Genomic DNA, 27,673 nt, shown 5'->3' on the forward strand with positions numbered 1-27,673 from the left:
CTTTCTTCCATAATTCAGCTTGCTCTGCATGAAATACAATACATAGGTATGTATTGCCGTCATCATTAAAGTACTGAATATACTATAAGTAAATTAGTATTGAACCCGCTCAGAACCGATTCAGAATCACTTCATACCCGAATTTGACGCCTAGTTTGAGCATACTGGTATTCATACCAAATCGCTAGACGTGAACAGCCTGCTGGAAAGCTAATTGCTTCTTGTTTACGGATAATTGAGCGTAAGAAGTCTGTATTTGCTAGACTTTGATGAACGCTTGTAATAGTCTGGCTATTATAAGTATCACAGAATTCCTGAAGTTCGCGAGATTGTAGGAATGCATCTAGAATCAATACTGGATTAGTTCTGAATCGGTTCGGAAACGATTCTAAAAGGATTCTCACTTAACCCCGTTCTAGGTTGATTGATCTTCTGGACTACCTGTTGCAGCCCAGATATAATACCAGCTGGGGCTCTAACTGGTGGTGGTGGTGGATGTAAATGGACCCCATGAGAAGTTAGAAGAATAACTGGGGTAGCTTCTAGATCAAGCGGGACCCAGAAGTTCCATTTTACTGAACACGTAATTTGAAGAATTGTTTCAGGAACGATATGATTAGCGTCTAGATTGATTCAGAATCAGTTGGGAACCCATTTGGAATCGATTCGATACTAATTTACTTACCGCATCGTGTAATTCTCCTCTTATTGCTAGCAAAAAGATAACAGCTATCAGTAGGGGAGCTTTCTTCTATACTTCCCCCTTGAAGTATAGTTTTGATTAGAGGTAAATATAGCTGGAATTCGATTGGAGGAAAGCCAATATAATGGTTTTCTCCTTGGAGACTTTGTGACCAGCAGATGCAGCGGGCTGTAATCTGGGAAGTTCCTGGAATATACTAAAGTGATTCCGAATCAGTTCCAAATTGATTCCCAATCCATTCAGAAAGGCTTCTTACCCCATACTCTGTATTAACTACTTCAAGACTACATCTTTCTGTAAACGGTCGGCAGGCGGTATGTTGTTGGAAACGTTTTATCTGTGCTTGTGCCCATCTATTTATAAGTATTAGTATATTATTTCTAAAAGGGTTCCGAACCCGTTCGGAATCGATTCTGAATGCTTACGAAACTGCTTTCCGTTTGAGATCATACTGTAGTACCTCTGTTCGTAATGCTTCAATACTTTGCAAGATTTCTGGGGTAACTTTCTGATGCTTCCAGCATGGAAGATTCTGATCGAAATAAGAGCATGCCTTTCCACCTGTACAAGTGTAAGTTGAACGTAAACAAACAGCATTTTGAAGGAATGCTGAAGTCGTCCGTTTTGGTGGGAATTGCCGGGCATGGTTGTACTGAATCTGTGATGTAATTAGTTCTGAAGTAGTTCCGGATCGATCCCGGATCGATTCAAAAGTAGTTCGTTTACCATTCTCCAAGGCGATTTAATATCCTCCTCATTTAAAGTCCTTATATCAATAACATAAAGGACTCCATTCTCACTTGTTTCTGGATATTCTATAAATGTAGGTAGAAAGATTACTTTTTGAGCAAGTACATGAACATCCCTGAGGCTATTATGCCCAGAACGGGTTGCCTCTGATGAAACAAGTGTTGGAGGTATTTCTGAATCGGTTTCGAGTTGATCCTGAATCGATTTAGAACTAATTCCAAAGTCGTTCTCATATATCCCTACCTCCTCATTTACTGGTAAGCCAGACTGGGCCTGGGCTGGTAGTTGATAGTAAAGATTTAAGTCTTCTTCAGCTTCTGCATCAAGACTAGTAGGTTCTAATAGAGGACTTATTCCCTCTAGGCGAGGGAAGAGATTTTCAATCGATTGAAGAGCCATTGTAAATCGATTCGGAACGGATTTGGAAGCGTTTAAATGTCGTATGTTCTTACAAAAAGTATGTCAAGGGTGAGGTTTCAAACCGCGCTAAGGAATTTCAACCTGACCATAGCTAACTAGCTGACCATGGTCAGCTGATCTCAGGGTAGCCCCACAAATCACAAAATAAGTGGGTAATTGGTCAGGTTATCCCCCCCCCCCAATGGTCGCCTTGACCACACCCTCCGTTGGCACGGGCACGGCCTTCTTTTACGCCCGTCACTGGGGCACTTGTGTAATCGATCCAACTAGTTCTTCTTCCTTGTTCGGTTCTTCAATTAGGTAGCTGCCGATGTAATGGGTTTCTGTCGCCTGATGCGATTGATTTCCGAGCCTCAAAATCTTGTCCAACTTATACTCATATTGAAGTATCAAGACAACGACACGTTATACCGAGTTCTCGCTGCAGGAAAATGGTCTTACTTCGAGCCAGCCATACAAGCCACCCCTTAATGCCTCGCCTTTTTTACGTGTATCAACCGATATGTACAGAATGATGTGAATGCCTGCGCATGGACCTAATTCAAGGATATTTGAGGTTTCTCGCTCTGGGCAGTCTCGGATGAGAAGAGGAAATCAGAACGGAAGAACGACCAGGACCAAAAGATGCCAATCAACATCAACATTGCTATTGCTTGATTGCACATAAACAAACCAATGCAGTAAACTGTTATCATTCAGCTAATAATCTACTATGATAAATCCTATTTTTTTCTTTATTCTTTTTTGGCTTCTTGCAAGGTATTGCATACTGCCGGAAAGCCGCAACAACACGCAAAGCTAGGCTGCGAGTCTGAACCCACTTCTACCGTGCACTTTTATGACTGGGTTCCATGAGCCATCCCCTTCCCTTTCTCCAGCAGTTCCCTTACGAAATTGCGATGTGTTGTGAAAAGTCGCAGCCGTGGTGTTGATTCTATTTCTTATGATACAGTGGTGCTTCTCATTATTCATGCAGCAGAGCCGAAGATACATTTGAACGCCGTGTTAAAGGCCATGCTTCCAGCGCAAACAATGGGAAACGTGCTTGAGCTTATTGTAGTCTCACTAACAACGTCCTGTCTTATGTACGCAAAAAGGGAGCTTGTTGCTGAATAGCGCCTGAACGGCTAGCCTCAGCTTTCACTGGTTCCACGCAAAGCACAGAAGGAAACTCAGCAAATTGAACCCAAAGGAACGGCCTGATATATCATAGGATTGCCATTAAGTCTCCTAACTTAACAGCAGGAGCTTTGGTAGGAGATGTCAAGAAAGAAAACGGAGCAACCCATGGGGTACAACCCAATTGCCGACTCAATACTCTATTGTTTTATTTTAGGCAGATGGCCGATGCGATGCCTAGATGACGCCACGCGTGTTGTGGCTTGATATCTGGCAGCCTACAACTAGAATAGGCAGCATTGGTCTAGACTAGTCTACCTCAGTGGCATGGCATCTTCATAGGCACTAAGAAGCAGAGATGGTAACCGAATACCCGCGCTACAAGCTTAGTTTCTTATAGCGGCACGTAATTTACCTTAGCATAAAAGGTCTTCAAGCTGGCAACATTATGGTCAGGTTTCAGGTAGCAGAGCGTCTAATTTACCAGAATCGCTAGTAGATACAGCGAATGTATCCCAACAAATTTCCAAGGCCATAACATCAGCTCTAGCTGCAACTTGACTACTGCCTGTGGGGATGGCCAAGATGAACAAGCGATGTGAGGCATTTGTGAACTTAAGAAGCGACTAATCTTGCAATTACAGTTGATGTTCGTCGTGGCAGCCCCTGGTCTAGCCCTTTACTGAGAAGTAGACTTTACTCAAGTCGACCGACTTAAATACTCTCGTCCGCCTGTTCTGTGAGAGCAGAAAATCCACAGTTCCACGGGGTTTTCCCAACACTCTCTTTATCTTTATCGAATTTGGTGTCTTCACCTTTGCCACTCCTTAAAAATGGCACCATTTCGTTTAAGCGTGCTGGGATTGACACAGCTACTTTTATTACCTTCTGTGTCTGGCTTGCCAAGCCAGCATTCTGTGCGCGACCTCGCGTACACTCCTCTCGGCTGCTTCACCGACTTAGCGAACGGCCAAAGAGCAATCAACGACAAGAATGCGGCAACCAACGATATGACTGTTGAGTCGTGTGCTGCTTTTTGCTCGAATTACGCCTTCTTCGGTCTTGAGTACGGCCGGGAGTGCTATTGCGGCAACTCGCGGGATTCCGGTAGCACCGAAGCCGATGCCAATGATTGCTCGTTCTCTTGCGCCGGCGACCCCAGCGGTGTTCAAAGGTGCGGCGCCGGTAACCGCTTGAACCTCTACAGCAACTCAAACTACGCAGCTGCTGCACCCGCATCCCTCCCTGACATCGCCTCTCTTGGCTGCTTTGTCGATAGTGCACAACGCGTCCTTCCGGACAAGATAATTGGCGCTAACGACATGACGGCAGCTAAGTGTGCAGCAAATTGCGTTGGGTATAGCTACTTCGGAACACAATGGTCTTCGGAATGCTATTGCGGCAATACTGTTCCGAGTGTTTCTGCTCCAGCATCCGAGTGTAACATGTTATGCTCTGGTAAAGGCGACGAAGTGTGTGGCGGCAGCCTGAGATTGAATGTCTACAAGCTCCCGTCGACTGCCAATAACCAGCCGTCCACCTCAGCAACAGAGCCCGCTATACCCCCAGTATCAGGCTTTGAATATAAGGGCTGTTATTCTGACGGCATCCCACAGCGCGTCTTAGCTGGAAAAGTTGTTAACGACCCCTCGATGACCATCGAAATGTGCGCGGAGGCGTGCAAAAACTGGGGTTATACTTGGTTTGGTGTTGAATATACAACGGAATGCTACTGCGGCACTGCACTGGACGGGGCAAGTACCAAAGTTGCCGGCACGGAGTGCTCCATGTCATGTGGTGGCAATAACTCACAAAAGTGTGGAGCAGCCAACCGTATCAGTGTATTTGCAAGCTTGAGCGCGGCCGGCCCTGCTACTAATAGCCTCTCCGTCGCCGGGTTTCAGTACGGCTCCTGCTGGACCGACAAAGTGGATGACAGGTCTCTCAAGGCTGTTGACTATCGTACTGACGATATGACGGCCGAGAAGTGCGCAGAAAGATGCCAAGGGTACGCATACTTCGGTCTAGAGTACTCGCGCGAGTGCTATTGTGGTGACCAACTGGGAGGACAGACAGCCCCCGAAAAGGAGTGCGGTATGCTTTGCATGGGTTCAGCCAACCAGTGGTGTGGCGGCCCGGACAGATTGAATGTGTACACACGAGAAACAGCATCTGCATCATCCTCTACACACGCGGTTTCTTCATCCAGTAGCAGTACCGTTGACCCGATAAGTAGCTCAACGAGCAGTCAGATGCCTAGTTCGGACTCTGTTTCTCCATCGTTGACTATATCATCAACAGCAAGCTCAGCGCAATCTTCAACAAGCGATCTGATATCAAGCTCTGACCTATCCTCATCAACAACGGTGGTGTCTTCAACTTCAACATCTTCAGGACCCGACATGACAACAATCACCAACTGTCCCGCCGCCCCCACATACAATGGATCTCCGGAGTTCTGTTATTTGACGGGAAGCCTTCCTGTGGCGTGTCAAACCCTTTCAAAAGGCTTCAATAATTTTCGAGCTATGTCTACTTCGCTTTCAAGCTGTAGCGCGCAAATTAACCGAATGAAAGCATACGGCGCGACTGCCATTCCTCAAGCAACAGCTTGCTTCCCAAGCTTAAGGTCCAATCAAAGTCCGCCCAACGCTGCTGATGGGACAGCGACTGCAATAAGCGTCTACAGTTGCTTGCTAGAGCCGACGAACTCGGTGGCCTGCCAGGTCGACTCAGAGTGCAAGACATCTACCTATGTTGTTGGACAGGTGCCCTCACCAACCCCTTCAATTGGCGTCAACTTGCTCAAAGACGGTGGATTTGAATCTGGCACTACCGGCGAATGGGTAGGCGGCGCCTCTAATCCTCATGTGCAGATCGCTGTAAATGGTGCACGCCCCAGATCGGGTAGCTACAGCCTTACTGAGACCTTCCTTAATACCAATGGCGCCACTTATGCTTTTACTCGGACGATGAAGGTTACCCCTGGCAGAACATATACATTCCAGGTCCCCTACTGGAATTCTAACCCGGCTGCATTAACATCTCTGTATCTCTACGTCTACCCTAATGTTTTTGCGACGGACTTCAATACAGCACAATTATACCAAGCGGCGGCGAATCAATGGTTAGCAAGAACTATCACTTTCACTGCTACATCATCATGGGTTCAGATTCTTTTCTCCTTTGGTGGAAATGTTGGAGGAGGGGTGAACCAGATATACATTGATGATATTTCGTTTGTCCGGTTAAATTAGAACTGTTATGCTCCATGGCGAGTTACCGTCATTGGATGAAGACATTCCCAGCTCTGAATTGACATGGGTGATTTGAACCTCTCCACACACCGAGTGCCTCGATATGCTGAAGAGCACTTACGTGCATGTTAAACCTTTGTGATAATGACGAGTCAGACGAGGGACATAATCGATGGTGGTAACGTAGTGTGACCATGATGCAAACGGGAGGTAAAGTATGCTACCAGCTGATCATGTATGAAGCTGGAACCGACCAATTGGCAAATTTCACGATGCATGTAAATTCCCTACGCATGTTTGGGTCAATTATAAAAAGACCATTATAATGTTGATCTGCTGATTGTTGGGAATTCGCTTATGTAGAATCGATACATGCGGTAAGCCAGGCGAGAATTCCTGCATTGGGACACGAGATTTTACAATCTGCATTTTAGGCAAGTTGTGAATATTACGTAGTATTGTGTAGTTCTTTATGGATTGAGTCCCATGCTGTGACTGCAAGCCGCGGTCGCATTGCCAACCTTTCAGTACCAAATCCAGTCAACTACAGATCACGCTTTGCAAGCTGCCAGCCTTCCTAATATGGACAGTACCGGAACATCACTGGTAATATTCAGTGATAAGTTGTCGGTGCAACCCAGATGGGCTTCCTCGTTTCTCCTTTTACTGGTTCGTCACTTGGTTCCCCGCACATCCATACAATACGAACCAAGTTGACTACCATCGTAGGCTTCGTTGACAGGGCAAAGACGGCCTTGTCTCAAAACGGACGTGCATAACTTCTCAAAATTGACCGGAATCCTACTTGATGTGGATTAAGCTTACGAAGTTCCCTAAAACAACACGACGTCAATAAACGCAAAAGAACCGTAAAGCGATGATATGATGGATAAATAGAAAATATCGGGGCAGCTGTCTCCGGACCATCTGATCCTGGACTGAATATTCAGGAGCCCGTCTAATATTTGGAAAAGACTTAATTGAGGCACTCAAGCTGCCCATAACACAAGTTGGTTTATTTAAAGCCGCATGCTCTTCGCTGTTGAAAATCCTCTCTCTGCCATACTCGACACCAACATCCAAAGCTAGGAAGCAGCATCATTAGCATCAGTACTTTAAACAACATGCAATTTTCCAGTCTCATTAGTTCTCTCATCCTCGCACTCGGCGCAGTCGCTGCTCCAGTCGACCAAAACATTGACTCCCCATACCCCCTTCAGTTTCAAGCTTGGAATTGGGATTGCAATGCATCTGGCGCCCACACTCTTGGAACGTATTTAGGCAACCTTACCCTTGCCGACATATGCCTTCCTCTCCCGAAAGACACTCGTGCATTGGATGTGCAAGTTATTCGTGCCGGATGCCGCAGTACGTTCATCTTTTTCGTTGTTACGTGGCTTTTGGATGGCTCGCTCAACCAGCGTCATGAATATATGGGCGCTTGACTAATAAAACATCTTTGTAGTTACCGCTTTCCAAGAACCCATGTGCAACGATTATCCACAAGAAGGAAGCTACAAGGAGAACCTTGGCTGCCTTTGGACTGCCCGCGATTACCGATCTTATAAGCTGACCTGTAAATAAACGATCGTGCACTGTTAGTATTGCTAGGGGAGGCACATAGGCGATCTGCTAGTATGCTCGGGAGGAGACAGGCATAGTATGGTTCAGTGAGACATATCTGCAACACCACGCTCCTTGAACAGTTTAGTACGGAAGTAGACAGTTGTATTGTTCTTAAAAAAACGTAAAAATAAAACCATGTTGCAGTATCACGTAAAATTAGTCAAGACGAGTGAAGTGTTCAGAAACTTTTCAAATGCTTTTCTTTATGAAAGCCCTGCCCACTGGTAGTCGAGATCGTTTTGTTGTCTGCTTTTTTTTGTCGTTTCTTGTTTACTAACAAAATCCACCGATGTGAACACAGCAACCCTCCTTCAGATGACGTGTACTCCCTGTATTAACCAATAACCCTAATTTCTAATGCCCATAACAATAGTTTGTCAAAACACCGCCGAACACAAAAGCCCAATAGGAAACCTTTTCTGGGCCTTGAACTTTGAGTGAGATTAAAACTGCGCATTGTTAGTAGGGCGAAGCTGAAATGAGTAGGCATAGAACATCTAGCTCGTAACTGACCCGAAATTTTCAGATTCACCTTGTCGGAGTACTAGCGAATATTGTTGAAGGGGTAAATTGAAATTCGAATGATTAAGCTTCTTCCGACGTGAAGAACCCATCCACAATTTTCTGTCAGTGTTCACGCGCTCGACCATACGATATGGTGATTCGAGAAGTAGATAAAGAAACTGACAATAGGTAAAAGCGAATAATCTGTCGTGTGTATTAACTTCCTTTCAACTTCAATCGTACTTATCAAAACAAGTATCCGCTTGTTATCGAAAAGATACAATGAAGTTTATACAAAACCCATAGAGTATTGCCTTGCCATTGCTAGATTTACACCTTCACAGATTCTCCTAAGCTAGGAGGGGTTTCACAGGCTCCGTTGACCAAAGATCCGCAACTTTAGCATCTGTAGCTCCTGATGCGGTCATTCCAATCCGCCGGGATAGTTGCGTGTCTTCCACTTCCAATAACAGTGGATTGACCTCTGCAAAGAATTTCGCTGTGAGTAGGTATGATGTGTTAGCAAACAAGCACTGCAAAAAATGTTACCAAAGTGTGAAAAATGTTCAGTAAATACATACTCAAAGTAAGTGCAGGGAGCAGTGGTTATCATGGAGCTGATTTGACCTTTCCATTCCCAGAGTTGATCTTTTATGCCAGTATCCATTAGTGAAAGGAACAAAGATAAAAGACGTCTGGGCAAACGCCTTGTGTTGCAGATACGTACTGCATACTCCCGGCTCAGAGTCCCCTGATATTCCCCTTCCCTGAAAGTTTGCGTCCATGTAAAACGCAACATGAACTGCTCGCTTCTCAACTATAGGATCTCCGCTCACAGGACTGCTTGCGGCCATGGCAGCCAAGGAGACGATGGGGATAATCGATGACAGATACATGTTGGAGAAGGTTATGAAGAAAGTAGTTTGAAATTCGGATTGAACCTAGGGTTTTTGATTCTTATTCACAATAAAAGGACACCTTATATACTTATAATTGAGTTGGAATCAGACGGCATTGGACTCAAAAATCTTAGGGAGTATTCCTCATTTACCTTCCTCATTGGGGAAAATAACCCCAAACGGAACCCAAAATCTAATTTGGAAGTATTCCTGAATACAAGCAAGTGCTAAATAATTGGGATGGCTACTGCTAATCGCTTTCGGATTATCACCATGCAAATATGACAGCTTGGTCACATATCGAGATATTTGCAACTGCCCATCCGTACCAACCATACACTTCGCCAAGTTTCTTCGAATTTGGGATATAATGATAAGTCGACCGCTTGTTGCGGTGCTGCATTTTAGTGGGGCAGTGATTATGGGGCACGCCTCTTGAGTTATAGCAGACCGCTGGTTGCAGACTCTTGGTGGATCACGCTGGGAAACGGCGATCAGGTTTAGTGCGCATCCGCCCCACCAAACTTAGTCGCTCTTTCTTTGCTGCCTTAAAGGATTTGCTGCCAAGAATTCGTATAACTAACAACGCGACAAGTTTCCATTTGTTCCAGGGAAAAAGCCATTCTTTTATTCGAATCTGTTGGTAAACAAACACAGCTTGAAGCCAGCCCCACACGGCGCAGCAGGATAACCGCTCAACTAGGTAACGAAGGAAAAAGCAAGAGAGGAGCAGTCGAACCCAGAAGGCCTATCTATCGAGAAGAAATTTCTTGGGACCAATCAGGGACAGGAACGTTCTGCCAAGAGCATCCCTATAGACAGGACTGACAGTACGGCGTCGGTCCCCAGGGTCCTCCGAATAGTACATGGATCAGGACTCCAGTCTAGCACTCGAGGACTTCTCATAGTTCTTTAATTACCAACCTTGTAGTTCTTTTTGAATGACTTCCAGCTAAAGTGTGACAGCATCGTGAAAGAATCGTTACTTCGTTACCTAGTTTAATACTGAGCACTTTGCTCTAAATCTCGATCTACCAGTCAGGTGTATAGGTTGGCAACTTACGCTCTAGGTGGTCTGGCAGCCTCAGCTTCTGTAAACAAACCCACTCTCATATAGTCTAGTTTAATCAGCAATTGTAAGTTGTTTGAACCGGTGACATAGCGCAAGTCCCTAATTTTGGGACCGAAAAGTCTAATAGATGTATCAAAAGAAACCAACAGGAGTTCGACAAACATTAGTAAAACCCCCGCTCTAAGTCTTTTGTGACATGTAGTTCGACAGGCAATGGTAATCTAACGTTTAACAACATCTTTGGGGTGCCGTCGACGCAGCTCAAGCTAGGAAAGATTTTCATCAGTGTGCAAGAAGCAGAAACTGTCTGGTCTTATGGAAGGGGCGCTCGAGTATCTTTCCCGGCCAGAGCAATATCGACGTGCCCACAATCATCACATCAGCCATCGTTTCGCCATCGATCTCCTCAGCGCTTCCTGCCCAGTAACCCAAACGAAGAGTCAACTACCGATAGTGAAGGAAATCACTGTGAGCGATGATGAAGACTGTAGTCTTTAGCTATGCATAACAGCAGGCCCAGTACCTGAACACGCGAAGTTGTACCCTTGGTTCTTCTGGCACTAGGTGACATACTGCAGCTTGGGGCAATGGAGAAATTCCGCGGGAAGCATTCATCAATATCGATGCGTATCGAGAATAACTGTACGAGAGAGCGCAAAGATATGACTTTGGTTATTCCACTGGACATCAAAAGTGGAACGCCAAAGTCCTCGAAGTTTGTGAAGTATAAGTCTGCCCTCGCCGTAACTTTAAGTCCTTCTCATGCCTTCAGCCCGTTTCTCAAGGCTTTCTGCACTGAGAATCCTTCATAACGGCCTTACGAACGTTGCATCCACATAAAAGATACACCAGATAAGAAACCATGTCGACATTTTCAGCAGAGAGATTTCCTGACCGGCAACGCAGCGGTGATGACCGTTTCGAAAGTGACAATATCAGACAAGGCCACCTTACCACCACGAAACTTTTTCATTATCATCTCCGTCGCGTTCTAACTTTCGTCGCGGCTTCCAATTCCTATTGGTTTGGGAGTGCCCGCAAGCGCATCAGAGATTGATGCCAAGTTTTCCGATCAGGTAAGGTATATCAAGAACTCGAAATTCATGACCTGTGTCGAGAACGAACTCATGCGATGGCAATTCAATTATACCGCAACTTTCACGTAGAAAGCTCTTCCGGTGTTTCAGGTCGCCAGGTAAATCCCATAGTCGGGACAGGAAATTTGATGACATTGTCGGGTGTCACAAATATCATGAAGAGTTGTCCGATGGAACCATTTGGAAGCCTTCATCGATAAGAATTTAAAAAATTATCTTTGGCAAGATTGAACCAATCTCGAGAAACAGTCATTCAGGAACTATACTGATGTTTTTAGGCCATAGCACCGTACACGAAACCTGCGCGAATGGCCCCGGGAAAAGGACCGGGGGGATGAATGGATTACTAATTAGTCGCCGCTCCGTTTTGCCCTTCACTTTACTGAAGTTTGGTGGCTGTCAACCGACCCATTAGTCCCTCGTATCATGACCCAAAAGTAGCAGTTCGACTATTGTCTTTTGCTCAGACTGATACAATTTGTCTACAATACATCCGCCTATTGTTACGTTACGACCGATGCATTTGATCACTATACGCGCAGCTACATGTAGCAGAATAGGGAATTTTGGAAATGTCTTTATCACTACTGAGGATTTGTTTTATGTTACAGTTCGTTGCCCCGATTTACTTGTAGCAATGTTCAAACATGTGGCCTTATCAAACAAACCCGCAAGTCAACCAGAAGAAGACCCTCACCACCCTCAGCGGAAGACTGGAGTCATTGAACAGCACGCTATGAAGCGCCTCATAATGCAGGAGGTTCAGTCTATCTCTAATTAGAGAGGTTTGATGACAACCATTATAAAGTGAACCTTAAATACAATTAGGCACTCTCAACCAGTAGGGCTCTGAGACGAGCTGCCGCTCTTGTTTTGGTATGTCATTCAACCGGAAGCGAACTAACGTCGCACACCCACTTCTCGCACACCCCCACATTTCGCACACCCATAAATTGGGTCATCATGAGGTATTCATCAACTTCATAACTATAAGTCTGATTCGTCTCCTGCAACTGTGATACTATCGCCAGTTTTAATAGGTAATTCAGGCTCGCTAGATTCATCTGAGCTATCCTCAATTTCGCCAGCCTCAATTTGGGCTTTGTGAATTGCCTCAATGTTGGCAAACTTCGAATTTGGGCTCATTTGGACCTTACGCCGCTTCCGTACCATTCCAGCCTCAACTTCTGCTTCCAACATTGCAATCTTCTTCTCTGCTGTAGCCAATTGATAGTCCTTTTCATCAAATCCCTTTTGAACCTTCCGAAACAACAGTCGCTGCGTTTGCTGATCTTTATCCAACTTGCTGAATAAGCTAAGTTGATCATATAGATCAACTGTCTTCTTGGGCGTTGACCAGGCTACTATGGATGTAGCAGATGCCCAGTTTTCGTCTTTTCCACCATCAGAGGCCCTCATAGGCGTAGAATAGCCTGGCTTTGAGGGCTTGGAAGCATTCTCAAGCAGTAGAGGGCTCATGAGCGGTCGAGCTATCGAAATGGGCCATAGTCCTGTTGCTTTCCAGCCGCTTCTGATATTCTTGCTTGAAAATGCCATCTGGCGTGCTTTTCCATGTTACGACCCGTAAACAAGGATAACAGCTGAACGACCCACTTGGGCGTCGGGCGGCTAGAACAGGACATTTGATTGATTGATTGATTTATTCCTACTCGGTTATGAAGCCGCTCTTATGCCAGCAGCTATGCCCGGAAAGCGGGGTTTGGCAGGTAGCCGAAGCGTCGACAATGAACAGCGACGCCCCACTTCGCCCTGATGTTGCATCAGGGCCAGCTATCCCCAAGCTCCCCACTATGTTCTCTATTCTGTGTGTTTGTGCCCTCTGTTGAAGAAGTGTGTTGCTCTCCTGTCTGCTTTCTCGCTTTTGTGTTGCTCTCTAGAATGCTTGTTTTGCGTCCTCCTGCTTCGGTTCAGTTGGTGCTGGTAGCACCGTATCTGGTTCTTTGTACCTACAGTCTCCCCCCAGCGCTCAGCTTTGTCTCTTTGTTTTGTCCGTATCCTCCCGGACTTGTATGTGCCGTTTTCTCAGTTGCATCTGTAAATTCTTTGTTGCCTCCTGCCGGGTTCCTATGTGGCCTCTTGTTTCTTGCCTGTTGACCACTATTGCCCTCCACCACATTGGCCCAAGGGTCTTCCACGAAGCACAATGCTCCACTGACTCCGACATGTTCGATTACTGGGTATGAGAGCTCCCGCACAGATTCCGCAGACATTGTCGCGCGTTGAAGGGACACCAATCCTTCTTCGCAAAAGGGGCGACAGGGGACCAGTCTGTCTGTAGTCTGTAGTATTGTGTGGCATCGATCGTAGCATGCCTAATGCCTGGTGCTTTCTCCGTGCGGAAGGTGATACTGTTCTGTCGGACTCATCTTCGTCGTTGTGGGACGTTGCAAACTTTGTCGGGGGTGACAGGTGACCTAAAACCTGTCGGCGGCTGTTGTGTTGAAGTTGATTGTTTGGGCGCAGTCTTAGTGCTTCGTGTAGCGGCTTGTGGCTCGCCTGTGGTGGTGGTAACAGTGTTGTCTATTGATATGTCGTATTTTGCGGCTTGCTCTCAAGTTTTTCATTGTAGTCGGGGCGTGCTCTGCGGCCATCTTGGGCCCCTTTGGGACGTAGAATCAAGGCTGAGGATGGCATTGCATCGAAGGGGGCTCTGTGGCCGCGAGCACGCGTATTTGGGGCCGTTTTTGCTCCGATTTTCAAAAATTTCGTTCTCGCTGTTGTTGATGTTTTGAACAGGACATTTGTACTGCAGGATCACGGGAACAACAGGGACTCACTCGGGAACGGAAGAACTATGGTACAAGTCACGTGATGATAAGATAAGACTGAGCAGGTAGTATGGGTCACTGAGCGCTCAGTCAGAGCTACTGAGCGCTCACCAACGATCACTGATCGCTCACCGGTACCTGATTGTTACGGCCAGCTAACTGACAGTGGGTTTGTGTTAACAGTAAGCCAGGGATTGAGAGTAGTAACAGTCGTTCCGTGGTCCTGGTCGAATAGATCGTAGATCTTCAAAGGTCTTGGTGATCAGTCAAGGCCTCAACAAGAGTCGTAGAGTAGTCGTCACTTAGGTATAGCTGAAAGTACCGGTTAGGGTAATCACAAAGTTGATTGCTGAAGAGCTATGGAAGTCTGACCATGGGCCGAGCTCAGGTCATACTATATACAAGTCCTGGACAGTCCCTGTGTCTTGTCGCTGATCACTGATCAGGTACCGGTGAGCGATCAGTGATCGTTGGTGAGCGCTTAGTAGCTCTGACTGAGCGCTCAGTGACCCATACTACTTGCTTAGTCTTATCTTATCATCACGTGACTTGTACCATAGTTCTTCCGTTCCCGAGTGAGTCCCTGTTGTGATCCTGCAGTACAAAGATCAACAACAGCGAGAACGAAAAACATCAACAACAGCGAGAACGAAATTTTTGAAAATCGGAGCAAAAACGGCCCCAAATACGCGTGCTCGCGGCCACAGAGCCCCCTTCGATGCAATGCCATCCTCGGCCTTGATTCTACGTCCCAAAGGGGCCCAAGATGGCCGCAGAGCACGCCCCGACTACAATGAAAAACTTAAGAGCAAGCCGCAAAATACGACATATCAATAGACAACACTGTTACCACCACCACAGGCGAGCCACAAGCCGCTACACGAAGCACTAAGACTGCGCCCAAACAATCAACTTCAACACAACAGCCGCCGACAGGTTTTAGGTCACCTGTCACCCCCGACAAAGTTTGCAACGTCCCACAACGACGAAGATGAGTCCGACAGAACAGTATCACCTTCCGCACGGAGAAAGCACCAGGCATTAGGCATGCTACGATCGATGCCACACAATACTACAGACTACAGACAGACTGGTCCCCTGTCGCCCCTTTTGCGAAGAAGGATTGGTGTCCCTTCAACGCGCGACAATGTCTGCGGAATCTGTGCGGGAGCTCTCATACCCAGTAATCGAACATGTCGGAGTCAGTGGAGCATTGTGCTTCGTGGAAGACCCTTGGGCCAATGTGGTGGAGGGCAATAGTGGTCAACAGGCAAGAAACAAGAGGCCACATAGGAACCCGGCAGGAGGCAACAAAGAATTTACAGATGCAACTGAGAAAACGGCACATACAAGTCCGGGAGGATACGGACAAAACAAAGAGACAAAGCTGAGCGCTGGGGGGAGACTGTAGGTACAAAGAACCAGATACGGTGCTACCAGCACCAACTGAACCGAAGCAGGAGGACGCAAAACAAGCATTCTAGAGAGCAACACAAAAGCGAGAAAGCAGACAGGAGAGCAACACACTTCTTCAACAGAGGGCACAAACACACAGAATAGAGAACATAGTGGGGAGCTTGGGGATAGCTGGCCCTGATGCAACATCAGGGCGAAGTGGGGCGTCGCTGTTCATTGTCGACGCTTCGGCTACCTGCCAAACCCCGCTTTCCGGGCATAGCTGCTGGCATAAGAGCGGCTTCATAACCGAGTAGGAATAAATCAATCAATCAATCAATCAACAGCGAGAACGAAATTTTTGAAAACAGCATCAAATTGATCAAACCACGCCCGCTCGCGCTCTCAGAGGTCACTTTGGGCATAATGTCATCCTCGGCATTGATTCTGCTCCCAAAGAGCCTGCTCGTGGCCGCGGGCGGGCTCTGACCACGAAAAATTCGAGAGCAAGCCACAAAGTATGACACGTCAATAGACAACACCATCGACACCACCGCGGTTGAGTCACGGGCTATCACGTGAGCACAACGACCAAGCCCAAACAAACATCAACACCACAGCCACCGATAGGTTATGGGTCGCCTATCACCCCCGACAAAGTTTGCAACGTCCCGCGACAACAACGACGACAAGCCCGACAGAACGGTATCACCTCCTGCATAGAGAAAGCACCAGACACCAGGCATGCTACGATCGATGCCACAAAATACTACAGTTTGCAGACAGATTGGTCCCCTGTCGCCCCCTCCGCGAAGAAGGATTGTCGCCCCTTCAACGTATGACAATGTCTGCGGAATCTGTGTACGAGCTCTCATACTTAGTAATCGGACGAATCGAAGCGGTTGGAGCATTGTGTTTTGCGGATTGAGTCCGACTCCAGGCGGTGGATGGAGGTGGTGGTCGAAAGATGGAAACATAGAGCCACATAGGAACCCAGCATGAGGCAACAAAAAGATTTACAGATTCAACTGAGATATAGCACATGCGAGTCTGAGAGGATGCGGACAAGATAAAGAGACGAAGCTGAGGGCTGGGGGGAGACTATAGGTATACAGAACCAGACATGGTGCCTAGCACCAACAGAACCGAAGTAGGAGGACGCGAAAGAAGGATTCTAGAAGGCAACACCAAGCGAGAGAGCAGGCAGGAGGACAACAATCTTCAACAGAGGGCATAAACACACAAGAATAGATAGCATAGTGGGAGCTTGGGGACAGCTGGTCCTGATCCAACAACAGGGCGAAGTGGGGCGTCGCGGTTTATCGTCGATGCTTCGGCTGTCTGCCAAACCCCGCTTTCCGGGCATAGCTGCTAGCATAAGAGCGGCTTCATAACCGTGTAGGAATCAATCAATCAATCAATCACCTGCAGTACAAATGTCCTGTTCTAGCCGCCCGACGCCCAAGTGGGTCGTTCAGCTGTTATCCTTGTTTACGGGTCGTAACATCAGGTCTCCTCTCCAAGGGTCTTGTCCTCAAGACCAGCTTAAGTAGGTCGTCTGCCCTCAGGTGGGAGGGCGCCCAACTTGCTTCCTTTAATGATGCTCACATCATGTCAGGTCGCGTTAAAAAACGAAAGGTCGTACGAGCGTTCGATTCTCGTGCGGAAAAGACAAAGCAGCGCGATTCCCTCTTGAGTCTTATCTTGGGCAATCGTACCGTCATGCCTGTTTGTTCCTCCTGTGAGGTAAAGGGTTTTTCGTCGTGCGAAGCTTCTCTTTCTGATTCCTCTCGATGCGCCGAATGCGTTCGTGGCGGCAAGTCCTACTGCGACCTTCAGGGTCTCAGTGCCCAACAACTTCGTCGGATTGGTGATCAGCATCAGAAGCTTGAGGATGCTTTGGAGAAGGCAGAAGAGGAGCGTCGTGCTCTGGACGCCAAAGTAGAGCGTCTTCGAAAGCAGAAAAAGATGTGGTTTGAAAAGATGATGCGCGCGGTGCGCCGTGGTATCGACAGTGTGGAGGAGTTAGAGCGTGTTGAGAGAGAGGAGGCAGAGGCAGAGCAGCGTCGGGTAGAACCGGTTCGTCCTTCGGCTGATTCGCCTCGTCTGCCGGTGGAGTTCACAGCGGATTGGGATACCCTGTACCCGGATGTCGCTTTGTCGCCATCCTTGTTGGCTGAGTTTGGTTTGTTGGATTCAGGGTCGGTTGTTGAGAGGCGGAGTACTCCTGAAGCGTCTCCTGGGGGTGTTGGAGGCCCTTAGTGGGTTCCTTTAGGTGGCTCTAGGGTTCCTAAACGAATGAGAGGGTGTTTATCCCGTGGCTTGTTTGATCGTGGTGGACGGATGATGGGTTGTGGTTGTCGTAGTCGAAATTGATTTTTTGGCGTTTGTTTCTCGATTCGTACTGGTGCTTGTCTTTGTTGTTCTTGTTCTTGCTGTCTCTAGTAACGTCCGAGTTCTTCCTGTGCGTTTTCGAGGCTCTGAGGTGGTTCCTATGTGTTGTCTTCGTGTCTGTATCCTTTCTACTTGACAAGGTAGCGGATACTTTTTTGTTCTTCGATGTGATCGATTATCCGTTCGACTTCGTATTCTTGTTCGGGATCTACTTCGATATAGTCCGTAGTATACGATCCCTTTGGTGCTGATTCGAGAAGTGAAATGTGAAAGACTGGATGACACTTTATGCTGTCGGGTAGTGCGAGTTTAAAGTTGACGTTAGATACCTTCTTCGTAATTTCAAAGGGTCTAAGTTTCTTGAAGTCTAACTTATCGCTTGGTCGTTTTGTTTTGATGTTGCGGCGGAGAAGGTATACACTATCCCCCTCCTTTAGAGTTGGTCCCTCAACTCTTGATTTGTTAGCGTATTTGCGCATGCGTTCGCGCACAAATTCGAGGTCTCTGGGGAGTTCCTGCTGGATCTCCTTAAGTCTGTTGATGTCTGCCACAGCTTTCAGAGCTGCTGGGCCTTGTCGAGGTTGTCCGTAGGCTGTTAGGTTGAATCTATAGTTTAGATAGAATGGTAATTCTTTTATACTTTCTCCTACTGCGCTGTTGTAGGCGAACTGGGCCATAGGTAGTAGTTGAACCTAGTTGTCTTGCTGATAGTTGACGTAGCAGCGTAGGTAGGTTTCCATGATCTGATTGATTCGTTCTGTCTGGCCATCGGTTTGCGGATGGAAAGCGGTGGACATCTTGTGGTCGGATCCTAGCTGCGAGATCAGGGATCTCCAAAACTTGGAAGTGAACAGCTTGTCTCTGTCGGATACGATTTCCTTCGGCATTCCGTGTTGGCTTACGATCACCTGCAGAAACTTGTAGGCGAGGTCTTCTGCAGTGCTAGACTCTATGTACGGGATGAAGTACGAATACTTCGTGAGTCTGTCGACGATGACGAGGATACTGTCGTAGTAGACGTTAGTCATTAGTTCTCGGGACTTAGGTAGTTTGGTGACGAAGTCCAGCGAGATAGATTCCCATGCGGTTTGCGGTACTGGGAGTGGCTGTATCTTTCCATAAGGCTGATGTCGGCTGGGTTTGCTTTTCGCACAAACCTCACAGTCCTTAATCGCTAAAGATACTTCTTGTCGTGTAGCCGTTTTGTCGTAGTATTGGCGGATGCGTTTCCATGTCTTAGTTACGCCTTAGTGACCGTGTACGGGTGCGGAGTATATCTCCCTAATGGCTTCAGGAGACATCCTTCCAGGCGTGCTAGTACTGTCTCTTCTGGCTATCATTAAGAGTCTGGCTGCTGGCACAAGGTCTCCGTTTTTGTCTGTTTTGAGGATAACTCGGGTTTCCTCAGGTACCTGGACCTCATGGTCCGGTCTTCGGCTGAGGGCGTCGGCCCTGCCGTTTTCTTTGCCTTTCCGGTAGACGATTCTGAAATTGAATTCTGACAAGAATTCGGACTATCGAATTTGTCGTTTGTTAAGATCTTTCGATGTGGTGAAGTGTGCGAGATTCTTGTGGTCGGTATATACTTTGACCTCGTACTTGGTTCCTGAGAGTTGCGGTCTCCATTCTTTGAATGCTTCGATAATTGCTATGAGTTCCTTGTCGTGTATCTGGTAGTTGAGTTCTGGGCCGTGTAACTTGCGTGAGAAGAAGGCGCAAGGGTGTAGTCGTCCTTCGTCGTCTCGTTGGCCTAGTTGTCCTCCTATGGCATAGTCTGAGGAGTCGGTCTCGACTTCGAATGGTTTCTCGGGGTTTGGTATGACGAGTATTGGTTCCGATGTGACTTGTTGTTTGATCTCGTCGAAGGCTTTTTTCTGTTCTTCTTCCCATTGCTAGGGGATGTCTTTCCTCGAAAGTCTCGTGAGGGGGTCGTTTCTGTCTGAGTATCCTTCCAGAAATCGTCGGTAGTAGTTCACAAATCCAATGAAGGATTGTACGTCCTTAACGTTCTGTGGTGTAGGCTAGTCTCGTACTGCTGCGATTTTGTCTTTGGACATTTTGAGGATTCCTGGGGCTATCGTAAACCTAGGAATTCGACTTCTTTGGCGTGAAACTTGCTCTTCTCGGGTTCCACTAGGAGTTTGGCGTCTTGCAGTTTCCGTAGTACTTGGTGTACATGTTTTTTGTGGTCTTTCAGAGTCTTGGAGAAGATTAGGATGTCGTCGAGGTAAACTACGACGAACACATCTAGAAATTCTCGTAAGACGTGGTTGATCATCGTCTGGAATGTCGCGGGTGCGTTGGTGAGTCCGAAGGGCATCACAAGGTACTCGTAATGTCCTCGGCGTGTTCGAAACGCTGTCTTCCATTCTTTACCTGATTTCATCCGGATCAGGTTATAGGCTCCTTTTAGGTCGAGTGCTGTAAACCACTGTGCTCCGTGCAACAGGTCTCGTAGTTCGGAGATGAGCGGTAGTGGGTAGCAGTTCTTGATCGTAATGTCGTTGAGTTTCCGGTAGTCGACGCAGAGTCGTAGTTTGCCGTTCTTTTTTGGTACGAACAGGATTGGGTATCCCGCTGGTGATGTAGAGGGTCTGATGTATCCCTTCTGTAGATTTTCTTTGAGGTAAGCGTCGAGTGCTTCCATTTCTTTCTGGTTGAGTCCGTAGATTGCTTCTAGCTTTGGCTCCTTCCCTTCCTTAAGGGGTATCTCGTGGTTGTAGTTGCTGTGTTCCGGGAGTCCGGTCTCGAGTTCTTCGGCGAATAGCTTCTGGTATTGCCGGTATTCTTCTGGGATAGACAGAAGTCGGTCTTCCTTGCCGATGTCTGTTGCTGATAACGTCCTGGCGTTTGCATCCTTTATCCGTAGGTATGCTAGAAATCTCTTCGCTTCAGGAGTCTTGAGAGGTTCGTTTGAGGCACCGTTCCGTGGTTGCTTCTCAGTGACTGAATCCTGGTCCCAATGGAGTTGGCCTGTTCTCCAATCTATCCGTGGGTTACTGTCGTATAACCATGGTCTTCCAAGGATGACATCGTACTTGTCTCCTATCTCCGTAATATCGAAGTTCAGTCGCTCATTCCGGCCATGGATCTGCAAAGGGAGTTGCGCTGTCTCCATAGCAATGCGTCCTCCGCCGTACTGGACTTGTTCTCCTTCAACGGTGCTGAGTTCGTAGCAGTCTTCGGCTGCTTTTCTTTTCCAGGTTATCTTTCTTTTATTCACCGTTCTTAGTGATATGAAGTTTCCTTGGGCTCCGCTGTCGATCATGGCGGTAGCTGTTCTTCCGTTGAGCTGTATTTGGACTTGTACATGCTCGTGTCGTTGTGTCGTGGGCGTCGTTGCGCTACATAGGGACCTTGTCTGGACTGCCTGTCGTTGTCCCTTGTCTTCGGTAGGCGAGTCTAGTTTTTTGACTGCTCGTCCGTTCCTTGTTCGTCGTTTTCTTGCTGTTTCTTCCATGCTTCGTCTTTCTTGATATAGTGGACTCGGCGCTGGTCTTGGTAGCAGTGATACCACTGTATTTCTTCGTCAGAGTCCTCTCCAGAGCTGGTGTCGTCGACTGAAGCGACTTCAAAGGCGACTTCCAGTTGGGCATGTTGACGGGCAACATCGCGAGGTGTTTCCGAGTCGTTGGGGGTGTTCTTGGTCGTTTCTGATTCGACCTGTTCTTCTAGTTCTTGGTTGATCTGGCGGATCCGTGCGGGATCTCCTTGTGCATGTTGTCGTCGTTCGATGTGTGCGTCCAGCGCACCGAGTTGTCGTTGCCACATAGGGTTTTGTGAGTCTTGTTGAATCCGCTGCAGGTAGGCTTGTCGTCCTGCGTAGAGGAGGCTCAGCCTTCGCTGATTGTCTTGTTCTAATTCCTCGTTGTCGTTCATACTGTCGAGCCGTTCGATTGTCTTGCGCTCGATTTTGCTGTTGCTTCTATATCCCGCAGCGAGGGTCCGTTTAGGTACGTTGGTGGTGTCGTAACCAGATCGTTCTTGAGGTTTCTGGGGGTACCATCCTGCGTGTTCCTTACTGCTAGAGTGGATATGGCAGTTGTCATCGAAGCAGGTGGTCTAGTTGAGTTGTTTATGAGGGATCGTCTTCGTGGCGATACTTGCTTGTCGTTTCTCTGGTACCGGTTGGAAGCGTTCCTTCTTGGGTGACCTGCATTCGTATGCTAGGTGTCTAATCTTCTGGCAGTTATAGTACTGTCTGTCTTTCTTCCAACTGTCGTTCTTTTTGTCGTTTCTCTGTGTAGCACTAAGGTCCATTGGTCTACTATGGTGACCATAGGCAGTACTTTGTCGGGGGTTGTTCCAGTTGTTGCGGGGTCTATTGTCGTTTCGCTGGTTGTTGAACTGGTGCTGAGGCTGCCACTGGTACTTGCGTCCTGAGTTGGGGTTTTGTCGTTTTTCGCCTCTTTCCTTTCGTCGTTCGAAAAGCCGGTTGTCGATTTTGATGGCGAGTTCGGCGTACTGGAGAAAGTCGTCAGGTCGATCAATCTTGATGATCTCGTCCTTGACTTCGTCCTTTAGTCCTTGATAGAACATGAAGATCTTGGTTTCCTTGGTGAGGTCGAGTTGAACGCTGAGTTGTCGGAAATTGGCGGAGTAGTCTTTGGCGGACTTAGTCTGCTTAAGTTATGCTAGATCTCGTTCGGCTTGTCGCTTTTCGTCGGGGTCTTGGAAGAGTGACCTGAGCGCATCCTCGAATCCTTTAAAATTAGCGTAGATGTCGCGGGTCTCGGTGGTGCACTCGTCGAGGGTCTCGCATTTGAGGTATTCTTCCTGGATTGGTTTAAACCACTTGAGGGCCTTTCCTCGGAGGTAGGTGGCTACGTGTACTACTTTTTCGGTTTCGTTGGTGAAATCTCCATGGTGAAAGTTCTAGTAGTTTTTGACCTGAATCAGGAATCCTTTAAGGGTCCCGGGGGTTCCGTCGTAGGTGACAGGCGCACTGAGCTTAAGCTTTTGTCGTCCTCCGTGGACGGGCGTGGTGACGATGTTGGCGGCGGCCCGGAGGGTAGTGATTTCCCCCTGGAGTTCCTGGATCTTCCGGAGGTTGGCGTCCCCCTTGATGTCTTCTTCCAGCTTCTTGTAGGCCTGTCCAGCGTGCTGGAGTTGCTCGTTGAGGTTTTCCATTGCTTGTCGGTTTTCGTTGACGATTTTCTGCATGTCTTTTGTCTCGGCTTCTTGTTTCTGGATTATGTGTCGGAGCTTATCGTAGCTTTCCTTGGTGAAAGAGCTATCTCTATCGGAGTCGTACTTGAGGTCCGGCATGTCGAAGTCCTCAGTGTTGGCGGGCTCCTGCGCGAGGCTCTGAGGCTGGTTGCGCGAAGAGGATGAGGATCCTGGAGTGGGTGATTTGGCAGAAGCGCGAGAAGACATCTTGTCTATACTGTTTAGTAGTTCTCAAAAGGTGACTTACTGAACAGGAGCAATCAAAGTGTTACGGCCAGCTAACTGACAGTGGGTTTGTGTTAACAGTAAGCCAGGGATTGAGAGTAGTAACAGTCGTTCCGTGGTCCTGGTCGAATAGATCGTAGATCTTCAAAGGTCTTGGTGATCAGTCAAGGCCTCAACAAGAGTTGTAGAGTAGTCGTCACTTAGGTATAGCTGAAAGTACCGGTTAGGGTAATCACGAAGTTGATTGCTGAAGAACTATGGAAGTCTGTCCTCGAGCCCGGCTCGAGTCCATCCTATATACAAGTCCTGAACGGTCCTCCTTATCTTGGCTATGTTGGATATTTGACATATCCAACATATCCGGGGATCGGTTGGATATTTGACATATCCAACATATCCGGGGATCGGTTGGATATCTGACATATCCAACATATCCAGCCCGGGTTGTCCTTACCCCGCGTTATCCCCGAGGCCACGTGACTTGTCCATAGTTCTTCCGTTCCGAGGATCCCTGGTTACACCTGTCCGGCTGGGTTACATATGCCCTGCGTTAGCCGCCGGGATCCAGGCGGGGTCGTGTTGGCGACCATGTCCAACGGGTCGTAACATTATACCTCCTTTATACTATTATAAGTCTAGACGATTTTAGAATTATAGCTATATTGTTACGGCCAGCTATCTGACAGTAGGGTTCTGCTAACAGAAGGTGCAGTAAGAGACTAACACTGGTTCGTAGAGGTCGTTCTGGTAGATCGTAGGGTTAGGGTAAGGTGATCAGTCTTACACTATGGTAACGAGGTTCTTAGTATTCACAATACTGAGAGGTAAGCTGAAAGTCATTCGAGGATGAATCACAAGTTGATTGCTGAAGAACTATCTAGAGGGCTTGAGCAGGTACTCAAGTCCTGGTCTATATAGGAGTCTATCTACACGTATTGTCTGTAGTCGTTGGAGATCATATTGATCGAACATGATCCGTTGGCCCCCAACTCTTCTTGGATCATTCTGACCTAGAATGATTCATCACGTGACTTGTTCCGTTCTATAGTTCTTCCGTTCCGAGAGGTTACCTTTTGTTCCCGTGGCCCTGCATACAAAGTCCTGTCATAACCGCCCAACCGAGTAGGTCCTGTTAGGTGTATCTAACGGGTCGTAACATCAGGTCTCCCCTCGATGGTCTTGTCCTCAAGGCCAACATAAGTAGGTCGTGGCTTCCCAGGTTGGGGAGTCGTCAATCGTGCTTCCTTGTTTATTCATGATGCTGACATCATGTCAGGTCGCGTTCAAAAATCCAAATCAAAGAACCCTGTGGCTTATAAGGAACTTAGCCAGCTTGTCGATTTGTTCGGGTTTATCATGCCTGTCCCTTGTTCCGGTTGCGCGGCTGCCGGTGTCGACTGCGTCGTTTCCGAAGTTAATTCTTCTCGTTGTTCGCGTTGCGTTGCCGATAAGCATTCTTGCGACATTCACGGTCCTTCCGCGGCTTCCCTCATTCGGGTTCGGCAACAGAAAATAAAAATTGATGATGAGCTTGAGAAAGCTGAAGAAGAGCAGTTAGCTCTTATGGCGAAGATTCGTCGTTTACGAAGGCGTCGCAAGGACATCAATCGTGAGGCGACTGATCTCATTCGATCTGGTTTGCGGCGTGTGGAGGAGGTTGAGAATGAGTATCGTTCCGAGGTTCTTGGTTTGCAGAGTGCTAGCTCGGAAACTGTGGGTGCACTTCATTCCCTGGGTGCTATTGGCGTCGTGGATTGGTCTGGCGTCGGTTTGGACGACTGGGGTCCAGAGACGTCCTCTGGTGCTAGTATTGTTGGAGTTCTTCCTGAGCGTGTTCCAGGTTCTTAGCTGGTTCCCACGAATCGTCTTCGTGTCCATAGTTTTTCCACTTAATGAAGTATTCTGTTGTTTCGTCATTCCTCCGGTGGTCTAGAATGCGTTCTACTTCGTATTCGGTGTCATCTGTTTCCACAATGATGCAGTCTTCGGTATATGTACCGTCCGGTGCTGGTTCTAATAATGAGACGTGAAAGACTGGGTGACATTTCATTGTTTCCGGTAGTTTCAACTCGTAGTTGACTTCGGAAATTTTCTTCGTGATTTCGAAAGGTCCTAGTTTTTTGAAGTCGAGTTTGTCGCTAGGTCGTTTCGTTTTGATGTTTCGCCGTATGAGATAGGCGCTACCTCCCTCTTTTAGGGGTGGGCCTCTCACCTTATGTCGGTCGGCGTGTTTCTTTATTCTTTGCCGTACGAATTCGAGTTCTTGGGGTAGTTTTTGTTGGATTTCCTTAAGTTTCTTGATGTCTGCTACTGCTTTTATCGCGGCAGAGCCGGTTCGGGGTTCTCCATAAGCGGTAGGGTTAAATCCATAGTTAAGGAAGAAAGGTGATTCTCGCGTGCTTTCTCCTATTGAACTGTTGTATGCGAACTGTGCGGTTGGTAACAACTTGACCCAGTTGTCCTGGTCGTAGTTTACATAGCTCCTTAGGTACGTTTCCAGGATCTGGTTGATTCTTTCCGTTTGTCCGTCGGACTGCGGGTGGAAGGCAGTGCTGAGGCTGTGCTTTGCTCCGAGCTGCGAGATCAGGGATCTCCAAAACTTGGACGTAAAGACTGATCCTCTGTCTGACACTATCTCCTGGGGCAGGCCGTGTTGGCTGACAATGATCCTGAGAAAGGTGTATGCTAAGTCTTCTGCCGTGCTTGATTCCAAGTATGGTATGAAATACGCGTACTTCGTGAATCTATCCACAACCACTAGTATACTGTCGTACTGTACTTTAGTGAGTGGTTCTCTCGATTTTGGTAGTTTGACGATAAAGTCTAGAGAGATTGAGTGCCAGGGTGCTGGTGGTGCTGGCAATGGTTGCAATTCTCCGTATGGTTTGTGTCTGCTGGGCTTACTTTTTGCGCAGACTTCGCAATCCTTGATTGCGTTAGCGACGTCTTTCCGTGTGACTTGCTTGTCGTGATGTTGCCTGATTCGTTTCCAGGTCTTTGTGACTCCTTGGTGACCGTGAGCGGGCGCGCTGTGTATTTCCCTGATTTGGTCGTGTGTCATCCTTCCAGTCGTGCTGGTCTTGACACGTTCGCCAATCATTAAGAGCTTTGCAGCGGGCACGAGGTCGCCGTTTTCGTTTTTAAGAATCACTTGCGTCTCTTCTGGGACTTCGTCCTTGTAATCGGGTCTTCGGCTAAGGGCGTCTGCTCTGCCGTTTTCCGATCCTTTCCTGTAGATGATTCGAAAGTTGAATTCTGAAAGGAATTCTGACCATCTGATTTGTCGTTTGTTGAGTTCTTTCGAAGTGGTGAAGTGTGCCAGATTCTTGTGATCCGTGTACACTTTTACTTCGTACTTTGTTCCTGATAGTTGGGGTCTCCATTCTTTGAATGCGTCGATAATTGCCATAAGTTCCTTATCATGGATCTGGTAATTCAGTTCAGGTCCTTGGAACTTCCTTGAAAAGAATCCACAGGGGTGTAGGACTCCGTTCTCGTCCCTTTGGCCTAGCTGCGCTCCTTCAGCTTCGTTCGAAGCATCCGTTTCGAGCTCGAAGGGCTTCTCAGGGTTCGGAATCTGGATGACGGGTTCCGATGTGACCTTGTCCTTGACTTCTTGGAACGCTTTCTGTTGTTTGTCTGTCCATTCCCAAGGTGCATTTTTCTTAGTGAGTTCGGTAAGAGGCAATATCGTTTTGGAGTAGTCTTTGAGGAATTTTCGGTAGAAGTTGACAAATCCTAAGAAGGATAGTATGTCCTTCGGGTTCTCTGGTGTAGGCCATTCTTGCACAGCCTTGATTTTGTTAGGGGACATCTTGATTACGCCTGGCGTGATTGTGAACCCTAAAAATTCTACTTCCTGTTTGTGAAACAGACTCTTCTCTGGTTCAACAAGTAGCTTCGCTTGTTCGAGTGCTTTGAGAATCTCGTGGACATGCTTCTTGTGTTCTTCCAACGTTTTGGAGAATATAAGGATGTCGTCGAGGTACACAACAACAGACTTGTCCAGATATTCCCGTAGTACTTGGTTGATCATAGTTTGGAATGTAGCCGGTGCGTTGGTGAGTCCAAATGGCATGACTAACGTTTCAAACTGTCCTCTTCTCGTTCGGAAGGCTGTTTTCCACTCATCTCCTTCTGCAATTCGGATAAGGTTGTAGGCTCCTTTAAGGTCCAAGGCTGTGAACCATTGGGCCTCGTAGAGTAGGTCTCTTAGTTCCGATATGAGGGGCAGTAGGTAACAGTCTTTGATCG

At 47.5% G+C, this 27,673-nt stretch overlaps 5 protein-coding genes across 5 annotated transcripts; 2 read left to right on the forward strand and 3 right to left on the reverse strand.

Moving 5' to 3' along the window:
* Positions 1–3,825: 3,825 nt before the first annotated feature.
* CTRU02_209354 (uncharacterized protein) lies at positions 3,826–6,249 on the forward strand (the record flags this gene model as incomplete). Its single annotated transcript, XM_036726812.1, has 1 exon — positions 3,826–6,249. The coding sequence occupies one exon, from the start codon at positions 3,826–3,828 to the stop codon at positions 6,247–6,249; it is 2,424 nt and encodes an 807-aa protein (XP_036581521.1).
* A 6,185-nt stretch (positions 6,250–12,434) lies between these two features.
* Positions 12,435–13,004, reverse strand: CTRU02_209355 (transposase; the record flags this gene model as incomplete). The annotated part of the gene is made up of 1 exon (XM_036726809.1): positions 12,435–13,004. The coding sequence occupies one exon, from the start codon at positions 13,002–13,004 to the stop codon at positions 12,435–12,437; it is 570 nt and encodes a 189-aa protein (XP_036581518.1).
* A 3,235-nt stretch (positions 13,005–16,239) lies between these two features.
* On the reverse strand, positions 16,240–16,608 carry CTRU02_209356 (uncharacterized protein; the record flags this gene model as incomplete). Its single annotated transcript, XM_036726808.1, has 1 exon — positions 16,240–16,608. The coding sequence occupies one exon, from the start codon at positions 16,606–16,608 to the stop codon at positions 16,240–16,242; it is 369 nt and encodes a 122-aa protein (XP_036581517.1).
* Positions 16,609–17,242: 634 nt separating this feature from the next.
* CTRU02_209357 (uncharacterized protein) lies at positions 17,243–17,893 on the forward strand (the record flags this gene model as incomplete). The annotated part of the gene is made up of 1 exon (XM_036726807.1): positions 17,243–17,893. The coding sequence occupies one exon, from the start codon at positions 17,243–17,245 to the stop codon at positions 17,891–17,893; it is 651 nt and encodes a 216-aa protein (XP_036581516.1).
* Positions 17,894–21,427: 3,534 nt separating this feature from the next.
* CTRU02_209358 (gag protein) lies at positions 21,428–23,401 on the reverse strand (the record flags this gene model as incomplete). The annotated part of the gene is made up of 3 exons (XM_070205251.1): positions 21,428–22,087; positions 22,151–22,645; positions 22,916–23,401. The coding sequence occupies 3 exons, from the start codon at positions 23,399–23,401 to the stop codon at positions 21,428–21,430; spliced, it is 1,641 nt and encodes a 546-aa protein (XP_070060899.1).
* Positions 23,402–27,673: the final 4,272 nt, after the last annotated feature.

The sequence above is a fragment of the Colletotrichum truncatum genome (assembly GCF_014235925.2).
Source record: "Colletotrichum truncatum strain CMES1059 chromosome Unknown Contig_0006, whole genome shotgun sequence".
NCBI classification, from domain to species: Eukaryota; Fungi; Ascomycota; class Sordariomycetes; order Glomerellales; family Glomerellaceae; genus Colletotrichum; species Colletotrichum truncatum.